Source organism: Nanorana parkeri, unplaced genomic scaffold, assembly GCF_000935625.1.
Source record: "Nanorana parkeri isolate BGI_ZX_2015 unplaced genomic scaffold, ASM93562v1 scaffold790, whole genome shotgun sequence".
Taxonomy (NCBI): domain Eukaryota; kingdom Metazoa; phylum Chordata; class Amphibia; order Anura; family Dicroglossidae; genus Nanorana; species Nanorana parkeri.
In genome coordinates this window covers 268,126-279,141 of record NW_017307058.1, presented here as the reverse complement: position 1 = coordinate 279,141, position 11,016 = coordinate 268,126, and the positions used below count along the sequence as shown (strand labels likewise).

Genomic DNA, 11,016 nt, shown 5'->3' with positions numbered 1-11,016 from the left:
CGGGTAGGTGGGATAGCCCAGCAGGACCAGGAGGGGGGGTCTATTTATATGCAGAGGAGTTGTGATGGGTGACGTGTATTGATGGGGGATCTGGTGTTATGGGGAGATGGTCATGCAGAATGAATGGTGCCACACTGCACCATTGCAAGTATTGTGCGTTGTCATCTGTGGCCGTAATGAATGTTTTCATGCAACTCAATGGTGTAATAAAAAAAAAAAAAGGTCCCAGCGCCAATGGTGGTCCGTGTAAAGAGGATGAAGGGTCTATATACCTGGTGTTGCATATGGAATTAGTATCTGTTACCCATAAACTACAATGGGATAATAGGCAACCATTATGTGATGGGGCGTCACAAGGCTCCCTGGGTGGAAGCAGATAGTGAAGTGAGTCATGATGGCGCCACACCACTAGTGTTGGAGTCCAGTATTTCAATTTTTGTGATTCACAAACAAGATGGTACAGAATAGAACATCCAACGCATTTCATCCGGGCTGTGAAGTGTGGTGTGTGTGTGTATAGAAAGCTGGACTCTGAGCTCTTTAGAAGGAAAGGTTTGCTAGTTTCTCATGGCAGCCTAATACTAGTCCATGTCCTGTCTCTCTGAATACTGTGGTTTCGGGAGACTTGGAGTGGACTGGAATCTTGTTTTGTGGAGAGATTGCCAGCAGGGAGGGGATTATGTTTTTTGGGGTGACTGAGCGGTGTAGAGGAGGATTGTGTCTTACCCGGAGACTGCAAGTAGAGAGCAGGAATCATGTATTTTAGGGAGGCATGGGGGTGAGGGGCTAAATGTATCTTTTGGGGGGACTGGAGGGGGGAATCATGGCTTTACAAGCAAAGGGGAGGGGGACACATCTTTTAGGGAGACTATAAGCAGGGGAGGGATCGTGTCTTATGGAATGATCACAAGTGGAGAATGTTTTATGGGGAGATTGCGAGCAAAGAGGGGTTCATGTCTTTTAGGGAGACAACACACAAAGAAGGGAAACATGTCTTTTTGGGAGATCATGAGGTGAGATAATGACTGCTGCCGCACAGCTCCATACCACAGGCACCCACTCATGTTTTATCTTACCGTCTCTGATTAAAATATCCAGATTTTTTTACTTCTGAGCTCAGTGGATATAGTAACATTTTTCTAAAGCTCTGATAAAGAGGGACTTTTGGCCCCAGAAATGCGTTGGCTTCCTCTTGTTACCCTTTTGCTATTTAATCAAATACATTTTTGGACTTTTGCATGTTTAGCACTCATTGTGGTTTAGCTACACATAGCGTTCCCAAGCCAGACGACCCCCATCTCCAGGAGGACCTCTGCTTTGTGGAGGGCTTTCAAACCTAGGCCATTTTGGGCCCAAATAAAGACTTCCTACCTGCAAACTAAAGTTTTGTTTCTAGTTCCTCTCTCCCACTCTTTCATTCTGGGGCTACTGTACTCACCCAGACAATTAAAGTACTGCATTTACAGTTGCCTACTTCTTTATTTTGTCTTTATAAGGCAAAGATTGGTCAGGTTGCTCAGAGGTTGTTGGCAAAAACAATTGCACCAAAATAATTCTTTCCATGTGGCATGTCCATAAATGGTCCCATCTTCAACATTGGATCTGGGTCAGGATTGAGCTCATGCTCACTCATTCACATAATAAAGTGTTTCTAAAGCCAAATCTATCAGGTTATCGCTGCTGTCTTTGTTCCCGCAGAGGAGTCACCTTCTGACCACTGTCATCAGGTCTAAAATTGATGGGAAATCCAAAATGTTGAGTTGTTCCTACTAGAGATGATCTGGAGCTCGCCCGAGTACACCCAAGGCCACTCCAAACAGCGCCTGCAACTCACCTATTCTGGTCCAATCGGTTGCAGCGGAGGAATTCCCTGCCCCTCTGCGATGTATAGTTGCAGGACAGAAAAATGTGCCTCTCTGCAACTGATGGGGTAGTGGTCACAATTTGGAGCGGGCTTGGGTGAACTCAAGTAAACCGGGTTCACGCCAAGTCTAGATTCATCACTAGTTTCTACAAGACTAGAAGTAAAAAAAGAAGTTCCTCCAATGAGACAAAAGTAGCAAAAAAACTGATTTGGGTTTTACCCATCCCTACTGTATCCAAAGTTTTGGTCTTAAAACAAACTGTGAGGATAACTTTGTCCAAGGTGTGGAAATTATCACTAGGTTCCCCCTTAATTGTCAAATACAGTTCAATATCTTTTCTGATGGGTTTCCATGCTACATTTTTTTTTTTAAAGCACAGCAAAGTTTAAGCTCATGAACGTCAAAACCTCTCTACTTCTATCGGGACACAGTTTCCAGAAGTCAGTGCGAGCATTTCGCTTGTATTCGTTGTCTCCGCTCTTCATTGCTGTAAGCCACATCTCCACCAGCATGCTCGGACTGTGTGGTTGTCGAAGACAGCGGGTCATGATCGTTCTTCAGACTGTGTCATTATGTAGTTACCGTGGAAGTTGGAGAGATCTGGGTATCTACAGGTACATATACAGCTTCATCTCGCAGACATACCTCTACGTCCTATAAATCGGTTGAGCTCAACAGCTAACTATGGTACCATACAGACAAACCAGAATGAAGAGGCCATAAATCATTACTTGCACAGCATGGTTACGTTCAGCAGGCCAGTGTTTCAGAGACCGTTTTATTGAGGTGAGCAGGCCATTCAAGTCCCAAAAACTTTAGACTGCTGCCTGTAGCCATGTTTAAATAAAAAAGACTTTTGGATTGCACTCTATTATCTGTGTAACTACAGATCACAACCTAGCTAAGGTTCAATGAGCCGCTGTCTCTGGCTGAGGGTCTGTCTGTCCCAGATGTTCAATACGCTTGGTGATGATGCACAAGTATACCATTACTTTAGTTCATTGGGTGATTTTACATTGTATTTTTTAGATCAAATACACAGGATTTCGAGACCGACCGCACGAGGAACGGCAGGCACGTTTTCAGAATGCCTGCAGGGATGGCCGTTCTGAAATAGTAAGTATGTAAAGAAAAAAATTAATTGTATGTCTATATGGAGTTTTAGATGTTATTAATTTTGAATAGTAATTGTGTATATGGAGAAGGTAACAGTTCTGTTAGCGCTGGACTTGTCTTTGTAGGAGGTAACTTGAACACTTGATTTATAACACATTCGCACAGCAAACGGCTATGAGAAGCAGATTGTCAGTGCATTATGTTACTAGATGGAGCTGAGGAGCATAAGAATTTCTTATGTTCCACGGCTCCATCTAGTCACCATAATGTGCTGTCAATCTGCTTGGCCTAGCTGTTCGCAGTGCGTACGGATTATACAGCAACCCACAGCTACCTCATGTATCATTTCCCCCTCCTTTTTAGATTGTAAGCCCTCAGGGGCAGGGCCCTCCTTACCATCTTGTCTTGAATTGTATTGTAACTGTAATGTCTTCCTTATATTGTAAAGCGCTGCGCAAACTGTTGGCGCTTTATAAATACTATGTAATAATTAGGGTTGCACAGATACCAAGTACGAGTACATGTACCGATACTTTTGAGCTCCAAGACTACACTAGAGAAAAATTCAAAAATTAGGAGGCAGTTGTCATTTGTAAGGAGCACACGGAGCTCCTGGGATTTGTACATCTCTGTTTTAATGTAGGATTTTGTTTTTATAAATATAAATAAAGGGATGCAAAGATACCAGTTTTGCGAGTACTGGTACGTGCCGAGTACTTACAAGTACGAGTACTGATACATTTCTGTTTATTGTCATGTGACAGTTTTTTCTAAAACAATACAGACTAATGACTTCAGGACAGTGGTGGAGTGCCAGAGCCAGGTCCCAGCTGCACCTGCTGCATCCCTGGTAGTTCTCATTAAAATACCAAGTATCTGCACTGGTACTCAAAGTATCTGTACATCCCTAGTAATAATAATAATAATAATAATAATAATAATAACCCCCTATTGTTCTGCATAAAAGTGACCTGCTGTCTATTAATTTTCTGTTACAGGCATTTGTGGCCACGGGAACCAATCTTTCACTGCAGTTTTTTCCAGCCAGTTGGCAAGGAGAGCCACGCCAAGCACCAACACGAGATTATGTGGACTTTGAGAGGGAGTCCGGCAAGGTAACCTGCGATTCATTCATTTTGTCCACTCTGAACTCGTATCTGTTTTTATTTAGAAGCTGTTCTGCTGAATGTATGTCAGAGCTGAAAAAATATCTCTGCTGGAGTTTCTGATGGACATAAGATGACAGCGAGTGATTTAGCTGAACGGAAACCGGCTTTAGTTGAAATCTAGTTCAAGGTGGAGTGATAATGTAAAGGGTAATTCCACTTTCTCAAGACAAATTTGGGAAAATAGAATTACCCCACCAATCTGCCACCTCTTGCTAAGAAGTGCTTCTCATTGGTCGGCATGGTCAAAAGTGCTTCCTAGACAGGTGACCATGCTGACCAGTGAGTGTTCACCATTTGCGAGCGGAAATTAAAATACCGACCTCAAGGCTGCACTGCTGTGTACGGCCCTACACCAGCAGCCGCGGAGGCAAATGAGTTTTGACAGGTAAGGGGGGGAAAGTGTAGGGGCAGATTGGTGGGGGTAAATCCATTTTCCCAAATTCACCTGGGAAAGTGGAATTATCCTTGAAAATGGCCACAAACCTGGCAGATTTTGTATGCATGCGACTGTGGCCTCCCTAGAAGAGAATGGCCTTTCACTCACCTGTGTCAACTTGACCATCATTCCCAATGGAAGCCACATATAGTGAGGAGCACATTATCCACCATGGTTACCCGAGCACTGCCTGGCAAACCCAAGAAAGGATGCTATGCAACATCTGAAGGGCCATGGGGGCATGTTAATTCTCTAAAACTAAACCACTCATCCTTTTAAATGTAACTTATTCAAATGATGTCTCCGTTTCTGAAGCTGGGAGGCCTGCTAATGTGCAAATTGGTTGATTATCTATGCCAGTCCGCATGAATATTTTGTTCTGTCCCTTCTTGAAGATCATAGGGTGTCAGTAGGAGCTATGCTGAGGAGGAGGAGAGGGCACACACCACTCTCTATTTTTTCCTAATTCATTCACGTGTGAGGAATGCAAATTTTGTGTCTCTTTCACAAAGATCGTTTGCTTACTAAAATTGCCATAAAGTTTTGTTTAGTAAATCGAGAAAATCTGTGTCTACGGATCGGGATGTCCCGATACCATTTTTGTTTTCAAGACCAAGTACAAGTACTTTCCCTTATGTGCTTGCCGAGACCAATTACTGATGTTGGACATCTGCCGTTCTTTTTCTAAAACAATAAAGACTAATGATTTTAGGGCAGTTTCTTTATAATTATGAAGAACTGTAACTCAATCCATGATTATTCAGCAATGGAGAATGGCAACTGGCTATAGAGGACTACAAATCTCCGCAATCCATGATTATTCAGCAATGGAGAATGTCAACCAGCAATCATGGATTGCTGAGATTTGTAGTCCTATTATACAGGGCTGCATGCAGGGTCTCACCAGGGCTGCGGGTGTTTGCTGGGATCTGCGTGTGGGTGCCGAGCTCTCCAGGGCTGTACTGGCAGGTGCCGGGCTCCAGACCTGTACGTGCGCGTCTGTCCTTTTGCTTTGCTGGTCTTGGGAAGGAGCAGGAGGAGATGTGCAGCCGGACCGGCACTGCCAAAGACAACTGCCTGAGGTCCCCAGCAAGCGCAGGACCTGCGCTTGCTGGTCCTGCGCTTGCTGGGCCGGTATCAGCCTTTAGTATCAGGGCATTTTTACGAGTACAAATACCCTGTATTGGCTCCGATACCGATACTAGTATTGGTATGGGGACATGCCTATCTGCAGACTTTAAATCCGGACGCATTTGCAGCTGTACACAAGTATCGGCATATACCCACGTACAGCTGCATACAATCTTTTTTTTTTTTTTATAGCCATGTTTGTGTAGCACATGAAAATGTTTTCTCAACACTTCTCAAGGCCAGCTTGTGAAAGATAAATAGTTCTCTTGGTCAGGCTCGCTGCGTATTCATGTCTGTGGTTTGACTACATTTATCATATCTTAAAGCAGAACCCCAGGCAAATCAAATCTTAACCCTTGCAGTGGGGCTACTCCTGCACTGCAAGGGTTAAGTGCCCATTTTGCCTAGGGAGCTAGAATAACAAAGTAATACTTGCCCCCAAATCGTGATCTTGCCTTGCTCTTACACCGCTCCTTTCACCCTCAGTCCAGCGGACTAAGGTCTTGTGAGTCATCATGTTCTATACACAGTATATAGGATGTAAGGACGCCGAGGGATATACCATCGCTGGAGCAGAGGGAGAGACGGCAGGAGGGATCAGTGTAGGAGACAGCTGGGATTGCGGTTTGGGTGAGTATAACTTTATTTTAGCTCCCTTGACAAAACACGGGGAAAAGATCAGTAAGATTTTTTTCAGCAAAAAAAAAAATATTAAGCTGCAAGTTTTTCATATGTTTGAAATATGTGCTGTGTGAATAATGTAAAATTTCGGCTGCAAAAGTGGACATATACTTTAAATTGAGCCTGTAGATTTCTCTTAGCAGCAGGTCCACCTAAATGTGCCGGACAAGTCCAGGTTCATTTTTATTGGGACTGTATGGAATTGAAAAGGTTTTTCCTGCAGTCCAAATACACAAGAGCAGAAACGGTATCTGTTCCGTACACCGGTCAATGCTAATAATCTACTTCCCTTTTGCCTGATCTGTCAGGAGACTCCCCCCATCTTGTGGTTGGCGGTGCTTCCTCCATACAGCAGGAAAAGCAAAGCAGTTTTCCTGGGGGGTGGGGAGTAACTAATCAGAGGGTCTTGGCGTATGGACTTCTTCAGTCGCTTATCTCGGACTGTCATCTTTTGAGGATGTGGTGGGAAGTCTGTCTTATCTTTAGTAACTTCTTTACAAGATGCAATGCAAGAATGTTATCTGACATGATACAATTTCTGAGACCTTTTTTTCTTTATTACAATCATTTTGGTCAATGTGGTGCAGTGTAAATTCATGCTGTTGTAAGTCACAGTGGATTGTTAACTGTTAGCATGTTTTTGCCATCTTGCTAAGGGCCAATTCACACTATTAGTGTTGCGCTAAAGGCACTGTATGTGTGTTTAGCGCACGCTATCACTCAGCGCACTGCACGCTAGGTGAGCTAATGTGTTGCATTGCCATTCATTCTGAATGGCACCTGAGTACACCTCCCTATGTGTGTGTGTTGTGCTGCAATTAATGCTACAGCAGTAGCTTACATTGTGGTACCAAAAAAAAATAAAAATAATGCATGCATTCCTTTTTCACCGCAGTGCACACTCTTGTGCTCCAACATACACCCACCAGAAGGTGCTTTGGGGTGCAATTCAGAATTAGTGGCAACACAATGCACCTAGCATGTGGTGCATTGGGCTGTGCAATAGCGAGCTCTAAAGGCACAGATACTGTGCCTGTAAAGTATTGGTAAACCGGCCCTAAAAACTTTTACACAGGATATTAACTACATCTGGACATACGCTGTTAATGGAAGAATCACCCGCTGTGTCCTTTTGGCTGGCAGTCGCTGTCAGAATAAACGAACGGTGCTTGCAGCTGATTGAAGATATTCCAACAGGCTCCTTCGATCTTCTATTTGAGGGATGCCGGCCAAACAGTAGCACCCACTGCGATTAATTTTGGCCGGTTCAAAAAGAACTGGCCAAATTTTGGCATAGTGTATGGCCAGCTTTAAAGGGGAAAATCCCCCCCAATCTGCAAGGGATTTTCACTGGCTTGGGTCATACTAATCTTATTTATTCCCGTCAGCTGTATTCATCATTATTTATAGGATTGATAAAATGCTTTGAGTTGTTTGTTCTTTTCTGCAGCAGCGTTGCACCAGCCTTGGGAGCGTATTGAATGCCGTAGCCAAGGACTTTGTCACACATTGGAAATTAGCTGATCCAAGTGCTCTGTTTCTGGAGTTGCAAGGAGTGTGGCCCTTGCTAAGTGTAATTGCTCACACAACGGAGAGGTTTTCCACCTCGACCCTGAAGCCTAAGGCTGGTCTTGCACTGTTCTAGTTTGTCCCCTTGGAACTGCGGGCTGAATGCAAAAAATAGAACAGTGTGGATGGACGAATCTCCTGCTGGGCTATTGTCTTCTGACAGCGGTGGGTGTGCTACTGTCAGAATAACAGAACAGTCACTGCAACCAATTGGCTGTTGTCACTTTTTGGTCAAAAAGTTTCTCTCTAGCTCCTTTTGATTTTCTAATCAAAGGATTTCGAACGAGAGGCTGCCAACAGGGCCACCCACTCAGTGAATTTTGCGCGGTTCATTAAGAAGTGCCTGAAATTCACACCGTGTACGGCCAGCGTAAAGCTGGGTGTACACTGCAGCTTTCTCTCCAGCAAGGACAATGAACTGTAGAATAAGCGAACTCGCTAAATCTCACTCCAGTTCTTGAGACAAGCAATCAGAGGCAGCAGTCCCTCAACGTGGACCTTTACTACCCCCTTTCACTAAAAATGACCTCACAATGCACCTCTGCATGCTGATATGAAATCATCTTACATTCATTAGGTAAACAAACATATTTTTATTTTACTTACAATTCTTGTTTTTCTACTTCCTGGTCCGCTTGGGCATTAGTGATGTAGCCTGTGCCTAAGAGATGCATCCTGGGAAGGTTACATCACAGTGCATCGCTGGGAAATCTCAACCGTAAACTGCAAAATCTCATGAGATCTCAGGGTAGGCCTTAAGAGTTACTAGCCACTAGTTGCCCCACCTAACCCTTACCCTGCCCCACCTTAACTCCGCCCCTAAACACACCCTCTTAAATAATTTTATGATAATTCTTATCCTGTGATAGTTGCCGCTTGTAAACGGCAGATTAGGGATTCCTGCTGCAGGAAAACGCAAGTTCCTGACACATATCTCTAATCACACCTGAAATATACTGTAGGTGTGAATGGGGCCTTATATACACATACACTAAAGGTGCCCATACACCTGCGCATTATCGTACGATAGTTGTGGGTGACCCCGCGATCGTACGTTAATCGGCAGGTGTATGGGCAGCGTGCGACCGCTTCTACTGTACAGCCGTACGACTTTCGTCTTCCGAGCACGCTGGAAAACCTGCCGAAAATCGTACGATTTTTGGCGGGTTGGTGGCATGGTCGGAAGACTAATGCCGCACGGGCCGGTGTGCGCAAGCGCACACTGCTCGCTCAGCACTGCAATCATCGGAAGCTTGCGATGATCACAAGTACGATCTGCTTGTCCAAGATGGGCAGATCGTACGAGGTTTTATTGACCTTACAACCATTGCACAACGAAAGTCGTGCGTAGGGAATTAAGTGTCACGTCTTTGCAGGGAGAAGGCTGTGAGCAGGATCGATCCCTGGTAATCTGGGGGTAATTAGTGAGGCCTGCTGCAGACCTCACTAGTCACACCCAGATAACCAGATATCGATCCATCCTTTCTTTCGGCCGGAGCTCAGAACTGTCAGCGGGTATTAGCAGGATCCGTCCCGGCTGCGGCGCTCACAGTATATTGCGGTCAATAGCCAGCGATATACTGTGCGTTTGGTCACGGGAGGAGGTTAGTATATGTCCTCCTGTGACCCCAAAGAGAACTATAAAGGAAAACACTTACCCCATAGTTCTCTTTAAGTATATCTAAAGCCAAGACTTTTTTTTTGTTTGGTTAGAGTAGGGAAGGTTGATACTGCTAATTTTTTTTGCCATCAGTGTGTCATGGTAGAGATTTCAGTTCCTGTCCTGTAGACACAGCAGGAAGTGAGGGGGTACCTTTTGAGTTGTCACAGGCATCAAAAGTGTCCCTATTAGAAGATTTTCCCTTTTTTTTTTTTTTTTTCCCGGTGGGTGCTCAAAATTCTAGATTACCCTGACTTTTGTTCCTGGTGACATTGATAATCGGTACAGTTAAAGAGCGTAAATATATCTAATGGTGACAGCGGTTGTAACCCATTACCATTCTATTAAGGTTTTTTTTTTTTTTAAATGATAATGAGGTCTGACGAACCCCAAACTGAGAATGGAGAAGAACTTAACACCATGCCACACTTATTTCTCCAAAATTTGCAATTGTAGATACATTGGTAGAAGCAGATCAGACTAGAAAGGCGCCATAGTAGGACCACTTCAGGTTGCGGGATGTAGATTGTCATTACTAAACATTTCTAAATATATGCGTAAAGGTCCGCTATAAGATTGTGACATGAACCAAAAGTGGACACATCTGAATGTAATTGGTAGATTAGCATTGACAGCCTTTTTATTTCATTCACCCCTACGTTTTCTTTCGGGTCCCATTCACGCCACACTGTGCGGTGTATTTATGATGCGTTTTGGTGTGTACCAGTGCTTTTTCTTTTATTTTTTTTGGACTGTCATGCTGATTATTCTCTAAGGTTGCTTCCTTCTTCATTTTGTAGCACTTCCCTTTGTGTGAGTAAGCTTGAAAACAGACATGTTTTATTTGTATGCAGGCATGTTCTTTGTGATGGCTGTTGCATTTCTAAGACAACATGCTCGCAGGAGACATCGTTTTTAGGTGAACCCACCCTTGAAGCTAAGAAAATCGAAGGGTCAATTTTGGGCTTTATACGAGGACGTGCGGGCATATCCAGAAAAGTTTTTTCCAATCACTCGTATGTCTATCCGAAAGTGATATTATGAGTTATTTAACCAAAGCCCCCCTTTTTTTTTATTCGTTCTGTTATGTTCCGGTGTGCTTTTGACGCATTTTTGCACGTTTCGCTGAGTTCCAGTGCTGAGAAAACGAGACGAGCAGTTTTTTTTTTCCCTGCACCAGAATGGACTGCAGTGGTGTGAACAGAGCCAAGAAATCCCAGACAAATATCTTGGGATGCATTTTTGGTTCGGGAGAAAAACGTAACCGTCTGGATCTGATCCGGACATGGTGTGAAATGACCCTCAGTACTAATGGACCTGCATTTAAAGAACAACTCTGGTTAAAATGTTTTATTATACCTTGCAGTGGGGCAACCCCCACGTTAACTT

At 44.0% G+C, this 11,016-nt stretch overlaps 1 protein-coding gene across 1 annotated transcript in view; it reads left to right on the top strand.

The window, feature by feature from the left end:
• Positions 1–990: 990 nt before the first annotated feature.
• Positions 991–11,016, top strand: part of CBFB (core-binding factor beta subunit) — a 32,536-nt gene continuing 22,510 nt past the window's right edge. Inside the window, exons 1-4 of the mRNA XM_018564859.1 lie at positions 991–1,013; positions 2,240–2,354; positions 2,895–2,981; positions 3,980–4,096. Coding sequence (XP_018420361.1) covers positions 991–1,013; positions 2,240–2,354; positions 2,895–2,981; positions 3,980–4,096 — 342 coding nt within the window. The remainder of the gene's footprint in view (positions 1,014–2,239; positions 2,355–2,894; positions 2,982–3,979; positions 4,097–11,016) is intronic.